The sequence below is a fragment of the Cajanus cajan genome, chromosome 4 (genome assembly GCF_000230855.2).
Source record: "Cajanus cajan strain Asha chromosome 4, NIPB_CcT2T_4, whole genome shotgun sequence".
Classification (NCBI taxonomy): domain Eukaryota; kingdom Viridiplantae; phylum Streptophyta; class Magnoliopsida; order Fabales; family Fabaceae; genus Cajanus; species Cajanus cajan.
Window position 1 is genome coordinate 52880639 of NC_138520.1, and position 16881 is coordinate 52897519.

A 16881-nucleotide genomic window follows, 5' to 3' on the forward strand; every position below is an offset into this window, starting at 1 on the left:
CAATGAATTAAATAAAATTTGAATAAAAAAGTTTATCATAAATGAAAATTTGTTGTGTTCAACATAAAGAGTACCGCATTTTAAATTCAAAAAAATATTTTAAAATCTAACTAACAGTAGAACAAAGGAAATAATAATTGTCCTAAAACATAACAAGAAAAAGTAAATTCTAACTAAATTTTGATGTCACATCTTATCAAAAGCATAAACTCAACTGTAACGACCCGGCTTGTCACTACACACACACCACTGTACACCGGAAACGCCAGACAGAAAGGACAAGTATATAAATATAGGATCTAGAATATAAATATATACAAAGTCTCTATCCGACTAGAGTTAGAGTGTACAACACAAAGTCCAATCAATGCTACTATCCCAAGTAGCTACATAACAAAATAGTCACAAAAACGATCAGCTCTACTGGTCTGCCGAAGACTCATCCTTAGACGCCCACCTATCCCTGCTCTGCTCCCATACATAGTATGATCTTCGCAGTCCAATATCATGGAGACAACAAAAGGGTAAGCTAGTGTAATTAAAAATTCAACATACAAATATATATATATATATATATATATATATATATATATATATATCAATATAAATAAACAACAGATACAATTATCAGCACACTTATACAACTTATACCGCTCAACAATATCAGCACCGCAATGCGGCAATATCAGCACTGCCTTAGCGGTTAGAATCAGCACCACATATGTGGCTAACAACAGCACCGACTTAGCGGCTATAATATCCCCCAACTCAGCACAACCCAGCACAGCACAACACAGCACTTCAACACATCAATCAACTTAACAAAATTCATTTAAAGTACCACATTATTTAGCCATAACAGCACACATCTTCAGCATACAACTCATCGATCTTACAGCATAATCAGCAATCAGCACACAATGCGTCGTCACGCATATCAACTCGGAGATCTCCTACAGCAACTCAGCCATTATGGCCTACAACAACTCAGCCTTTCGGCCTACAACAACTCAGCCTTTCGGCCTACAACAACTCAGCCTTTTGGCCTACAACAACTCAGCCATTATGGCCTACAACAACTCAGCCATTATGGCCTATAGCAACTCAGCCTTTCGGCCTACAACAATTCATATCAACATTCAACACAACACAACTTTTGCAACTCAACATATCAACTTGCAACACAACACAACTGGACAACTCAACATCAACTTTCAACACAACTCAACTGTACAACTCAACATCAATCAACCAACATCATCCATTAGTCATCACATTATATTCGTCTACAACTCAACTAAGCATAAAACAACATTAACCAACACATATAAATTTCTCATCTCCGCGCCCGGCGCACTCATGGTCGCACCCAGCGCGGTACAACCAGAGAGCACCAGGGGCTAGCGCGCCCAGCGCAGGTATGCCTGCGCCTGGCGGGACTCAGCCAGAGAGCCCAAGGCTCACACGCGCCCAGCGCATGCCAGGCAGAGACTCCCAGGAGTCTCTCGCGCCCGGCGTGCCCATACCCGCGCCCAGCGCGGGGAAGGCAGAGACCTCCCCTTGGTCTCGCGCCCAGTGCAATTCAAATTGTGCCCAGCACCCACAGGGCAGGGACTCCCAAGGAGTCTCACGCCCAGCGCGACAAGGGCCGCGCTCAGCGCAACGCATCAATATCAGCATATACATATATATCCATTACAGCGTGGCATTTCATCATCAACAACATAAAATAGCATGATCAACAATTTCACAACGTACGACATGTTCAACACATACTCCAACCCAATCCTCTTATTTACAACTCATCTATCTTGTCAAATTACCCACCCAAACAACACCAATCGACCTAAGCACCTAAAACAACTTTAAACTTAACCAAATCACTAAATGTAAAATGGCAACCTTCACAGAAAATAACACATCATGAGTTATACTACTCCTACCATGCTCATCCTTATCTCATATGAAAGATAATCAAATTTCCTACAACTCTCATGAAGACACCAAGTCCTAATTCTTTCATCTACCTTTTTAAAAATTCTAAAAACCGCAACAGCTATAGGTAAAGCTGGCAGCCTGACCCCTCTTCACTAAAACGGCCATATCTGGAGTTCTAAAACTCCTTTTTGGGTGATTCCAACGCCATTGGAAAGCTAAGATCAAAGGCTACAACTTTTATGAAGACTATGAAGTCCAATTATGAAATCCAAATGCGCGCTCAGCGCGTTCAAATGCGAGCTCAGCGCGTATCAACCAGAGACCTACAGAGGTCTATTGCGCCCAGCGCGGTTCTCCCCGCGCTCAGCTCGATTCACCCAGTGAGTCCCCATTTCAAGTCGCGCTCAGCGCAAAGAACTACGCTCAGCGTGAATTCAAACAGCAACTCTCCCCAGTTCGAAAATTCCACCCAAAAACCTGTAAAATCAACTTCCCAGGCACATGCAATCGGTCCAAAGCATCACATTTCCATCCAAGAACCCAAAAATACTACCTTTTTCAACATGCAACAACAAATCACGGATTTCCCCAAATTTTCTCAAAAACCACGAAACCCCCAAAAACAGGTTCTCATTCAACACAGCCACGAATCAACCATCCATAAGCATCTAATGAGTTTCTAGAACTCATCCACAGCCAAAAACAGCGACAAAAGAAAGAAAATTACTAGCTTCCCTTACCTTGATGCGAAAATCCGAGCTTCGGGACCACGGAGATCGGAGAAGAAGAGGAAACTTGAAAACGAACGGAGAAGAGAGACAATCTTCAGCTAGCTCTGCCTAAGCTTGGTCAACACCTTCAGTCCAAGGTCACCCCAAAGAAGAAAACCAGCAACAAGAAAAAGGAGAGGGTGAGAGTGAGAGTGAGTTGAGAAGAAGAAAATGAGTAAGGGGTTCACGGGTCTCACAACCACATGAAATAGGTCTTATTGTCAACATCCTCAACATTATGATGTAAATCACTTGTGACAACATACAAAAGGAATAACACAAAATAAAGGAAGTGAGAAACATCTCACCCTAGCACACAACGTAGAATGCAGTCAAATAGTCAAACACAATCAATAATACAAAGACCTAATCATAACAATAGTTAAAACATAACATAATTATCTAAAACATAACAAAGTGCAATCCAATTGATATCACAAAATGATTTCTAATAACTAGAACAAGTCAATACAATAAATTCATTCACATGTACTATGCAATGGACACTGGCTACAAGTAATCATGCATGTGACATCAGTAAAAAAACATAATACTTTGCCTCAAACAATAGATAAAGTAACCAAGAAGTACATGTCAGGGCACACCCTCAACGCACTCTCACTAAGAGGACATACTATAAGGATTTAATCAAGATAGTGGAGTTGCACAAGCTCTACCCAAGCAAATAATGAGTAGAATTGGGGTTTCACAAACTTGTTGTCCCCAAGGACTTATCCTCAATCTTTTACACAAGGGAGCCTTTCTTAACGGTGTATTTCATATCATATATTTCAAAAACATTTATGCAAATGATGCATGTAAAACAAGACTTTATGCAAGGATACATTTCCATATCATGTCATTCCAAATATCAATATTCTCATAGCATACAATCATCAATTGTTTTCTATCATATACTTAATAAATTCAAAACACATCAATTGGATACTCATATTTAGTAGCATAAGAATTACATAAGGAGAATCCAAGGAATTAACAAAGAAAGGTCACAAATGCAAAATGGCACCCGACAACACACATTTCGTGCCTAGTGCGAGACCTCCAAAGAATCATATCATCTTTTGTCTAAACTGCCCCCAATGTGGCTAAGTTCGCCTAATGGAAGGATCAAAAGGAAGTTTATAGCTTTCGCACCCGACGAGGGTCACCTCAACGGTACTTAACGAGTCCAACGTGGCACTTAGTATCAAAAAACACTCATTTTATAGAATCACAAATTTGTGAACCAAAGTATCCAATACACACAATTACATTTCAATCAATAAAAGTATTCTACAATGCATGTTAAACATTCTAAAAGGCACATAATATACATTCCAAACTCATATCCATGTAATCTCCTTATATAATCATCAGTGCATTCCCTTAGAATTTCTCATAGGAATAACTAGAAGATACATTATAGGCCGAAAACGCAAATTTAGTAACATATACATATCATTAACATCAATTAGAACATTAAAAAATAATAGAGAAGACAAAAACACATTTTTTTTAGAAAATCCCCCATATACAAACAAACAATAAAGACGGGATGGAGATCAATCTCATTATCTAACATACATCGCATCCCTAAAACGAGACTACTCACTCCCTTCTTTACCCTGATAGGTGCTAGAAGATGGATGTGGATCTCCGGGATGTTCTACCACGAGTTCTAGTTCTCCAAATTCTTTAAAACACAACGTACAGTAAAAAAAAAAGTGAGAAGCTTGAAATTATAAAATTGACCTTAAACCAAATTACATATTTAAACCCTCAAAATAATTAAATAAATAAATCTTTTAATAATAAAACTTTATAATATGTCCATATAAATATAAAATAACTAAAACAATTATCAAAATCAACCCATTTATTAAAAAAATACAATGATTCATAATTAACAAAAATATAATTTTAATAGAAAAATTGGGGTGTTATGGTACTTGTATCTTTAACCACTTTAAATTTTTAGAAATTTAGTTTATTTTTTAAAATTTATGTGACATTTATATAATTTATACTCTATTTTAAATTTATTTTAAATAAAACTTAATTAATATAATTAATTTGTAATTATTATTTTATGTTAATTTTTTTATTTTTTAATATTTGATAAATATAAATAAATGATAAAGAAAAAAAAATACAAATTTCATACTCATTAAATATAAAAACTAAAATAAATATACAATAAAAGTGTGAGAACATAAATAAAAATATTAAAACTTGAACCAGTTACCATACCGGTTAAATATTCACACATATTTTGCTTGCGGATAAAAGTATTCACACATTTGTAATTGTAACATAAAACTGAAGATTTTCCGAGCAAAATGGCTATGTAAAGGTATGTTTTAAAAATACGAACCGAAAATAAGAGTAAATCAACAACAACAAATTCTAAATTCTCCGGTTCACTTCGACCAGTATTTGCCGGTCGACCCGGTTCTCAGATTACTACTAACACATCAAAATTATTGGTGGGACCCACGTGTTCCCATTCCCCAGAATTCTTGTCGGAGAATGACACGAGTACGCCACGTGTCCTCATCCAGCAACCTACGTGTACAACATCAAACAACTCCGCCACGTGGAAATGCGGGTACAGCATTTCGACCATGGTAGCGACTGTAGCGAAACAAAACCCCTCGAGTGCGAGAAGCGAAGGAGAACGAACACGAGCCAGGGAAAGCCGAGCCAGTAGAAGCAAAACGTCGTTGTTGTTGTTTATTTATGTACGGAAGCGGGTACAGCGTCTTAGTGTAGTAGCGGGCGCAGGGGAATGCTCCCCGTGGCGGAGACGAGTACAAAACAAGTTTTACCCACGCGGCGTGCCAGCTGTAAGGGCCGTGGAGTCCGTGATTGCGTGCAGGGTGGACCATGGGGGTCCCACCTATTCCCTCAGTTTCGCTACACTACACACTTCCCTCTCTCATTAATCATATGCTAATTTATCCAAGTGTTTTAATATTATTACTATTTTTTTTTAAATGAAAAAATTATATGTGGATGGATGAACTATCACTTACCTGTCATGCTGGCCACTACCCACTTCCTTCTTGTCACCAATCTATCTCAATAATACCTTTCATTCTTCTTTTCTAATGTGTAATCTTACCTATTTTTATAGTTTTGTTATGTTTCATTCAAAATAAATAAATAAATTTAAGGATTAAATAAGTTTTTAAGTATTTTAACTTTTAAGAATTCAATTCTTAAGCTTTTTTAAATAATTTTTTTTTGTCAATTTTTAGTCTTTTATTAATTTTTTATTACAAAAATTAGTTCTTAAAATTTACTCTTGTTTGATAAGTGATGATGTATATTAATAAATTATGATTGATTCCATTATTGATACATATATGATTGTTTAATAGATGTCAAGTTATATGACATATAATTTTACTATTGATTTATAGTTATATGAATAAAAATATGTTTTAATAACATTTTTTATTTTTGAAGATTAATATCTAACCATGAATAAATAAATAAAAAAATTACATGTGTTATATAATTTGACATCTATTAGATAGCTAGGTAAATATTAATAATTAAGTCATTCATGATTTATTGACATACATTATTAATTAATAGAGAAGATTTAACCATAAAAATTAATTTATGTGATAAAAAATTAATGAGGGATTAAAAGTTTATTTAACCCAAAATTTAATTACTTTTCAGCACAACACGGTTTAACTCAAATTATTTTCACGGTTGAAAAGTCATCTGTTGACAATATTTTTTAATAGAAAACACACGTTTTAATATAAAATTAGGGTTAAAATTAGTTTATATTAATATTCAACATTTTTTTTATATTTTCATATATGCAGGGTTCAGACTGCATATGAACACATGCTGGCTGAATGAACTTTCATCAAATTTATGGTTAAAATTAGTTTTATACCAAATGTTCTGTTCAACTATTGTTGGTGAACATTTCTGTATCTTCATATGCAAGATATGCATTTTTCTTTGACAGCCATGCTTGGTGAATGAAATTTCATTAGCGCCAATATAGTAGTTGAATAACACCTTTAAAAATATGTTTCTGCAAGACGTTATGCATATGTTACCGACACCATAGCTTGTCGTCACTGTCCACCAAAATATATATATATTGTAAAATTAGTTATATAAAAAATAATGTAAGCTCTGTTTCTATATCCAATAGGATTATATATATTTTTAAATCCATTTTACTATTTACTTACCAGCTAAAACGTGAGGTAAATTTACTAGGGTGTAAATAGATATATATAACTTGTTAATCCGAACTAATTCAAGTTCATCTAATGAATTTAAGTTAGATTTTTTATAATATATATTTGGATCAAATCTAATTTAACTCGATCAAAATTTAATATTGTATAAGTTGAATAACAAATTTTTATATTTTTAACCTATGATCCAACTTTATTGGACCCAATCATATATTATAATAATAATAATAATAATAATAATAATAATAATAATAATGTTTGAATGATCATTTGTTTAGGATAATACTCATTATCACTCTTACTAAATAACGAACTTTATATTTTTAGGTTAATAATATTATAATAATATAATATATTTATTTTAAAATTTATTTTATATTAATTAATATTAGTTTTTGAGTTGATAATAATGTAACAAATTTATTTTGAAATTTAGTTTGTATCATTATTTGCTTTATAGGTTTATACCATTATATTTGCAACAATGTCTCAAATGATTTACATCTATTTTAAAATATTTAATTTTTTGCAAAAATAAATAAATTTAATTAGGTTGACTTGATTAACACAAGCTATCGTGATCAGATTGAGTTGGGTTTTAAAAAATTTCACAAACCTGACCCAATCCAACCCAATCTATTAAATTTTGATTGGGTCAAGTAATGAATTCATTCAAATCCAACCTAACCTAACCCACTTATACCCCTAAAATTGAGAAAGAAAATGAAATATTCGGGTTACCAATAAAAAGTTTACTTACTCGAAAGTTACTCTTTTTGATATCAATTATAAGGAGAAAAAAATTACACATTTTCTTTTGTTCTTAAATATAAGTAAACTTCAATTAGTTTTACCTCATCTAATGATACATTTTCTAAAATATCCTTCATTTAATGCATGACATTTAAGTTATATTACTTCTTTTAACATTTATAAAAAGGACAATTTAGGAAGAATAATAAAAGATTACTAAAATTTAATACACATAACTAATTTTCTTAATATATGTACAATCAATTTAATTAACGTCATCTTAGGTTCTTTTATATAGATAAATAAAAGATAAATTGATGAAAGAGAATAATTTTAGAATTAATCTTCTTTGTTAGAACCGATGCAACACAACAACTTTTTACATAATGAATCTATTTGTTAAAACTTTTTTTTCCTCTAAAAGAATTTCTTTTTATTAAAATAAAGATTTATTTTATTTATTTTTTGATGTGTTTGATATTTTTTAAGAATTAATCACCAAAACACTGCTAGTGTAAAATTTTTTTACACTGGCAACTAATTAGATCTTTTAAATTATTTTATTTTATTTTTATTTCATTAAATAAGTAACTGACATGATACTATTATTAAAATATTTGATTGGTTGTCAGTGTAAAAAATTTTACACTAGCAGTATATAGGTGATTAACTCTTTTTAAAATAAACAAATTTTTGCTTTAAAAAAAAAAAACAACTTTTAGTTGCTTCTTTAAAAGTTACTTTTTTTTAAAGAATTTATTTAGAATCATTCATTTTTAAATTTAAATAAACAGATCCAATAATATTATTAAATATATAAATGAAAAGGTAATTAAGACTACATTAAAAATTTAATATAACACTTATTTTTAGAATGAATTTTTTCTTCTAGACATTTATTATAAGATGAAAGAAATATTAAATGTTGGTGTCTTTCAATTTTATTTGAAATTCAAACTTCTACCACAATGTTTTTATTCAACAATATGCATTCCATTTTAAAGTTAACATTTTCTTTTTGAGTCTCAACTCAACTAAACATTTTTTAAGAAAAAAAATCAATATTTTCTTTCGTCTTTTAAAAGCAAGTCAACATTTTATTATACTATATATTATCATATAGTTATATAAATGAACATTAAAATAGTCGATAAATTAATTTAATGATACGGAATTTATATAAATTGTCTCGCAATTCATTCATTATTGATTAATTATTAATTATTATTATAATAAAATTAAAAAAATTATTAAATACTATTTTAGTTCTTATTTATAAGACGAAACTTTAAAGAATTATTTAATTTTTCATATAAGATTCAATCCATATTATTTTATATATTAATTATTTTTAGATTAAAATATTTTTAATTAAAAAATATTTTTTTTAATTTAATAAAATAAATTAATTATAAACTTTTTTTTTTATTTATTTATAAAAATACACATTCTAATTGGTTATGAGATAGAATAATATTAAAAATGGGAGAAAAATAATACAAGCCATACTCTAATTAGTTAAGAGAAAAATAAAAATATTAACTAGAAGAGTAAAATAATATAAGAGTAATTTTGGAAAAGATTATAAAAATAGAAAAAAAATATTATTATCAATTATATTAACTAATTTCTTTAATCTTAGTGAATTAAATATTTAGATTTTATATATAAAAACAAAGTTAATAAAAACTTAAGTAAGTTAGGTTTCAAAATCAAACCACATCTAAGACTTAAAAAGGACATTTACAATTAGGATCAAATTTACGATTTTGTAAATATAAATTTATTTCTTACCCACTAAACCTATTTTTGATGGTTAAAATTTACATATTTATCAGAACAAGATCAACCATCATTAAATAATTAAAAACTCACCTTACGTATATATAAGTATCTCTGTAATACATAAACTTAAATCATTTTTTTATTTATTAGTTATCAAATTAACTTTTTCATAATTCTAATTTTAATTTTATTTTAACTAACCATTAGAATTTATTTTTTGTTGATACTAACCATGAGTGTATATAACAACTCAAATATCTATATAGAAAGTCCAACTCTATTAATTGCACTTCATTTATGTATTGACAGGTCATCAGTTAAAACTTAAATGAATTAATTATGACATTAATTTTTATATGAAGTCAAACTCAGGATGGCATATTAAGTATAATGGTCTGACAAATATTTTTCATTGTATGACTGTTTTCAGTTTAAATAATTTAAAAATATTTAAACTAAGAAAAGATACATAAAGAATTATTTTGGTTGGATTTTAAAGTTAAATTTTCTTTATTAATAACTTTACGTGAGTCTCCTTTGGGTCCACTTTCTCTGAACAAGGCTAATATAATGTTTAACCGAAAACATATATATTAAAAGTAGTGTTATTACATTTTATTTAATTACATTTTTATCTCTAATTGTGTAAGTTTAGTATTTTAAGATTTTAATCGAACAATTTTAACCTTTTAAATATAAAAATTATATGATTCTGGTATTTCAAATTTTAATTATGTAATTGTAATCTTTCAAAAATCACAATTAAGTAATTTTTGACCTATTTAAATTGCATATATTATATTTTTTCATATATTAAATGATATATATATATATATTACTAAAATTACTAATATATATAATTTAAATTGATAAAATTTTTGTATAATTACAATATTTAATAAACTAAAATTATATAATTGTAATATTTATGAAACTAAAATTAATTAATTAAAAATTAAAAACATAAATTACATAATTACAATATTTAAAAGACTAAAATTGTTGAATTAAAATTTGAAAAATTAAAATCTCAACAACTATTATATTTCAAAGAGGACTACACATTTAAGTTTTTTTTAATATATATATATATATATATATAACTTTTCAAACAGATGAGTAAGTTGATAAATAACTTCGAAGGTAAATTTCTTGTAGATTAAGAACTTGAATAGTCAATTTGCAAAATGAAAAAAATAATAATCTAAATGACCAAACAGTACATCCAATGCTTACAATTACATAATTATTTTATATTTTAACATATAGCACACATGATCATTTTAAATTTTTAACCAGTAGATTAGTAAAATGAAAGAAAAAGCCAAGGTGAAACTTGTGGGATAAGCCTATGAGAATATTACCACTTTTTTCTCTCTCTAACTCTCACATTTTTGAGTGAATGACTTTGCGGATGAAATATGGCAATGCCCAAACCAAGGAAGTGAGATATTTATAATATAAGGGGAATAAAGTCTAGTGAGAGAAAACTAAGGTGGAGTTATGAGCTTGTGTCTTTATGGTAATGTCCTTGTTTTCCTCTCAACAGTTAAATGTTACTGGTAATAGAAGCCATCAGAATAATAAAAGCACATTGAGAGAGAGAGTCTCACTCACACACACAAACAAATTTCTTTTCTTTGAAAAAAGAGTGAATGGAGATGAGACATAGTGCTTCCACTGATATTCTCTGCTTCTCCATTCCCTGAGCCAAATTTTCAATTTTCAATACATATAAAATTTTGGGGTTGTCTAAAGTTGAAGGCTTTTGGGTCTGATCCATTGGGATCATCATCATCAGAATCAGAATCAGAGTCACATGGCAAAGCCAGGGGTGTTGGAGTCTGATCCAGGGGTGATGGTGAAGAAGGCCATAGAGTTGAAGAGGGAACTGCAGAGGCTGGTGAAGTCCATTGTGGATGATGAGGATTGCAGCACTGAGATCATTGATCAAGCAAGAGAGACTCTCTGTGTTCTCAAGGAGTTGAAGCTCAGAAAAAGGTCTTCACTGTCTTTGAAGCTGCACAATAAGAGTGTCACCTCTTGCCCTGACGAATTCAAGTGTCCACTTTCCAAGGAGTTGATGAGAGATCCTGTCATTGTGGCTTCTGGTCAGGTTAGTATCACAAAATCAGAATTCTACAAAGAAAATTCTACAGATTATCTTAATTTCTAAATAAACAAAGTATATTGAATTTTTATAAATTTTTAAGACATTAAATGCATTTGTTTTTATATTAATTTTTTTATTAAGTGTTAGAAAAAATTATAAGAGAATTGTGTTATTAATAATAGCAGTTTGCTGTGTGCCTGTGTTTGGTTTCTGAGAAAATGTTGGGAACAGAAGGAAAAACAAAATGAAACAAAACTAGGTTGTTGTTATTATTGTTATTAATTTTAATAAATATCTGGGTACCAAGAAAAATGAGTAGATGGATTATCATGGTGTAGCAAAAAGGGATAGGAAGTTCTTAACATTTTTTTTTCAATTTTCATTTCTTGGAATTTAATTTAACTAAAGTGGAGATATAGAATCTGGTTTTGGCCTTTTGTCCATCTCTTTTGCCGGAATTTCTGTACTTTATTCTGTGTTAAGTGACTAAAAAGGTATGGGAAAGATAGAAAAGGAATATATTCAGTTCTTTTCTAGTCCAGTCCAGAACCTTAGAAATATCTTCTTATTTATTTACTTATTTAATGAAGGTAATCGTATTTTCTATTTTAATTATTGTGAAGATAAATCGTTTGAACATTTGAAGTTGTGGTTTTCTCTTTGTCTTTTTTTAATCCAAACAGTTTCTAACCTGTTCAACTGTTTTACATTTTGTTGTTCAATGTGAGTGGGACTTGCTGGATTTTTCTTTGCAATTGTCTACATTTGCTTTCTATGGAAGTGCAATGCCAAGTACTTTTTGTTTGATTTGCTGAATTTCTATGATCTTCTCTATGTTTATGTTGTTAGCTTTACTACATTTATGTTTCAAATGTACGTTTGAAGAAACAAAAAGAGGAAAAAGAAAAAGGAAAAGAGCAATTTGATGATATATCTATGATAGCCATTGTGGATGGAAAGAGAAAGAGTGGGAGGTGAAAAAAGAATAATATTCTCTGTCCATAAATGTGATGCTTGAGTGAGTGGCGGTGGTGATTGTATCTTTGTGTAGAACTTTTGACTGGTTTTCTCAAAAGGGAATAATTAAACTCTAGTGTTCTTGGCCTTTTTCTTTTTCCAAATTACTACAGTGATGTCTTCCACCACCCCAACTACCTTTTTTTTCTTTCTGTCCTAAGCCTTTTTCTATGCATTGATACTTTTGATTGGTTTTGAGTGAATAAGTGATGGTTTGGAACAAATTGCAGATTGTGCTGATTTCTTCCCTGTCTAATTATGAATAATTGTTCATTTTGTTTTTCCTCTTTTGGTTGTTAATACGAGGCATCTTTTGGTTTCAATTATGCAGACATATGATAGACCTTTCATCCAAAAATGGCTAAATGCTGGAAATAGGACTTGCCCTCGAACACATCAAGTCCTCTCACACACACTGCTTATACCAAATCACCTCATAAGGGAAATGATAGAACAATGGACTAAAAATCAAGGAATTGAGTTGTCAAATACAGTTCAATACATTGATGAGGATGGTTTAAACGAAGCCGATCGCGAACATTTTCTATGTTTGCTCAAGAAAATGTCTTCAACACTTTCTGATCAGAAGACAGCAGCGAAGGAATTGCGCTTGTTGACAAAGAAACATCCTTGTTTCCGTGTACTTTTCTGTGATTCTGCAGATGCCATTCCTCAATTGCTTAAACCAATTTGTGGCAGTGATTCTTTTAGTAGCATTCACCCTGATCTCCAAGAAGATGTGATCACAACCCTCCTCAATATCTCTATTCATGACAACAACAAAAAACTAGTGGCTGAAACTCCAATGGTGATTCCACTCCTTATGAGAGCATTGAGATCAGGCACAATTGAAACAAGAAGCAATGCTGCAGCAGCCCTTTTCACCTTGTCAGCTCTTGACTCAAACAAGGAACTCATAGGGAAATCCGGCGCATTAAAGCCGTTAATCGACCTCTTGGAAGAAGGGCATCCCTTAGCCATGAAGGATGTTGCTTCAGCAATTTTCAACATATGTGTGATGCATGAGAACAAGGCTAGAGCAGTGAAGGACGGCGCGATAAGGGTGATTTTGACAAAAATAAAGAACCAGATTCATGTGGACGAGTTTCTGGCTATCCTTGCACTGCTTTCTACTCATCAGAGGGCTGTTCATGACATGGGAGATCTTGGAGCCGTTCCTAGCTTGCTGAGGATCATCAGAGAAAGCGCGTGCGACCGCAACAAGGAGAATTGTGTGGCAATCCTTCAAACTATTTGTTTGTATGATAGATCAAAGTTGAAGGAAATAAGGGAAGAGGAGAACAGCCACAAAACCATCTCAGAGCTTGCACAGAATGGAACATCAAGGGCCAAGAGAAAAGCTAGTGGAATTCTTGAGAGGTTGAACAGGGTTGTTAATATCACACACACTGCATAATGTCTCTTGAGCCCTCTCTCAAGGTACATTACATCGTATATTCTGCATCTGTCTCAAGATCTTTCAGTTGTTTAAACTTAAAATCAGTCACCAATTTTGTACATTCTTTTTTCTTAACAAAGTCATTCTCAATTCTCATGTTCATCGGTTAGTGACTGAATAAAGTCATGTGCTCTTTGGCTCCAAATTGTTCAAAAACTTCTACAGGGTTCTGCATGGATATTTGGACTTAAAACTTTAGTTATGTTAATAATATATCATCTCTATTTTTACTTTATTTATTAGTGCTGTGGAGAACATTAAGATAGAAACACAAACTAGTTTAGTTTATGCTTTCATACTTTCTTGGCATCACTGCACTGTACCTGTTTAATTAACCATGATATACTCCATTTTGTACAATGTTTAATCAATCACATTTTTGGGTAATTATGATGGGGAAAAAGAAAAACAAACTAAACTAATTTGTTTACTTTCACTGTCACTGTCAATAACTGGAAATTTGGTTGTGTAGAAATTGTATACCTATTTGATGTGATTTGTCAATGGAACAACACAATTCTATTATTTATTTATTCATCTATGCATTTATTTCTTAGCTAGCTATCTCGTCCGAGGATATTGAGCTTAACGATTCTGGGAATTTTTTAGGTAAATAATATTTTTTTTAAATTTTTTTACCAAAATATCACCTGTACAACTTTATTTACACAACTAGAACCGTTTACTGTTCACACTCAGAATTCGGTTCCCCGGGAACCGAATTCTGAGCTTCAAGTTTTTTTTTCTTCTTTTTTTTGTGCTCAGAATTCGGTTCCCGGGGAACCGAATTTTGAGTTGTTTTTAATTTTTTTTTTTTTTTTTTGCGTTTTCCGCTAGTTTGCGCAAGTCTGGGAAGCAGAACGGCCCGTTCTGCTTAAACACATAGAGTGTTTTTTTTTTAAATTGGAACGGCCCGTTCTAATGTTAAAAAAAACACTCCGTGTGTTTAAGCAGAACGGGCCGTTCTGCTTTCAGAACGGCCCGTTCCACTTCCCACACTCGCGGAAAATCAGTCATAAATCAAAAAAAAAAATTAAAAATTAAAAATAACTCAGAATTCGGTTCCCCGGGAACCGAATTCTGAGCACAAAAAAAAGAAAAAAAAAATTTTGAAGCTCAGAATTCGGTTTCCGGGGAACCGAATTCTGAGTGTGAACAGTAAATGGTTCTAGTTGTGTAAATAAAGTTGTTCAGGTGTTATTTTGGTAAATTTTTTTTAAAAAAATATTATTTACGTTAAAAATTCACGATTCTGGCCGATTGTGTTTTAGTTTCTTTCGGTTTCTATTTCTATTTTTGGTAAAATATTTCAGTTTTTTTTAAGTTTTTCTTTCACTTTTGCTTTGCCTTCCACTCATTTAATTTAAAATTATACTGTTGATTGTTCTTGAACAATTTTCTTATAAATTGTTACAAGGGCCAAAATAAATTTTAATTTAAATTATACTTTTAATTCTTATATAATATTTAATTTATAATTTTGGTCTTTCAATTTTTAATTTGTGTAATTTTAGTTTCTCAAATTTATAAAATATGTAATTTTGGTTCAACAAACCATTAAAGTTATAATATTGATATTGACATTAAGTAGATTTAGACTAAATTGTATTTTATTCTACATTTTAACCGCACAAAAAGTAACAAAATGAGATGAAACGATGATAAAAAATATAATTTAGTTTGAATATTATTAAATATTAATTTTAGTATTATCTACTTAATTTTAATGTTAAAGGTTATGATAATTATTTAACTGTTTTATCAAAATTATAAATTTTATAAAATTAAAAGTTGAAATTGTATAATTAAAAGTCAGATTAAAATTGAGAATTGAATAATAAAGAGGATAAAAATTATAATTTAATATAACATTTAACGCCCTCTCAAAAAAAAAATCTAATATTTAACAATAGTATAAAGTGAGTTCTATGATGATTTTGGTAATGTGGTCCGATTATAAAGATTACTTTTTTTTAATTACATTGAAATTAATTGAATTAGCGCTAATTACATTTATATCATACTTGCTTTGTATATTACACTGAACTTCCCTTTAAATTGTTTTGAAAATTAGATCAAATATTTTCAAATTAATGGGTTTAGGTATTATTTTGGTATGAAACTTTCTCTAGAAAGATTTAGTGGTTGTCTTAGTCAAAGTATTGAGTGAGTGTAAATATGAATTTCTTTTAGGTTAAAGAGTCCTTATATATTCACTAAGGTAATAATATTATGGACGTGAATATTTTATTTCTTTTTATGATCTCTTAAATCATGTTATATCATTATTATCATTAGTAGACAAATAAATCTTAGTATTTATGATTATTATTGTGTCTATTTCGTAAATTATAGTGCCTTATCTCGACTACTCGTGAAAATGGTTTAAAAATTAATCAAGTTTTGTTATGAGGTGTATTTGACAAATTAACGACCCATCAATAAGAGGGTTGGGTCGATTCACTCAATCTATAGGAGACCGTTATGATACACAATCTTTTAAGTTCGAGTACTAAAAATGTGAAAAGTTTAAGTAATTGAACTATTTGATCATTGAGAGACTGATATGATATACAACCCTTTAAGCTTGAAAATGTGAAAAATCAATGTGCTTTGTTTCACTCAATCAACACGAGATTCACATGTTATAGATATAAAAATAATGCATAAAATAAAAAATTGTGTAATTTTCGGAACAAGTGGGCTGTAGCTCTAAAGTATAATTGGCATTAATTTTAAGAGGTGAGGTCCACGTAATTGGTTGATACTTTATATTCGATACCTTTGTTTTTTTTTTAAGCTAGCGTAATC

General features: G+C 30.6%; 1 protein-coding gene and 1 long non-coding RNA gene across 2 annotated transcripts; one reads left to right on the forward strand and one right to left on the reverse strand.

Moving 5' to 3' along the window:
• Nucleotides 1-264: 264 nt before the first annotated feature.
• On the reverse strand, nucleotides 265-3157 carry LOC145957065 (uncharacterized). The gene is made up of 2 exons (XR_014433491.1): nucleotides 2679-3157; nucleotides 265-468 (listed from the first exon to the last, which is right to left on the reverse strand). It is a non-coding gene; the product is annotated as an uncharacterized LOC145957065 (long non-coding RNA).
• Nucleotides 3158-10949: 7792 nt separating this feature from the next.
• PUB9 (plant U-box 9) lies at nucleotides 10950-14305 on the forward strand. The gene is made up of 2 exons (XM_020378678.3): nucleotides 10950-11597; nucleotides 12943-14305. The coding sequence occupies exons 1-2, from the start codon at nucleotides 11301-11303 to the stop codon at nucleotides 14026-14028; spliced, it is 1383 nt and encodes a 460-aa protein (XP_020234267.1). The 5' UTR covers nucleotides 10950-11300; the 3' UTR covers nucleotides 14029-14305.
• Nucleotides 14306-16881: the final 2576 nt, after the last annotated feature.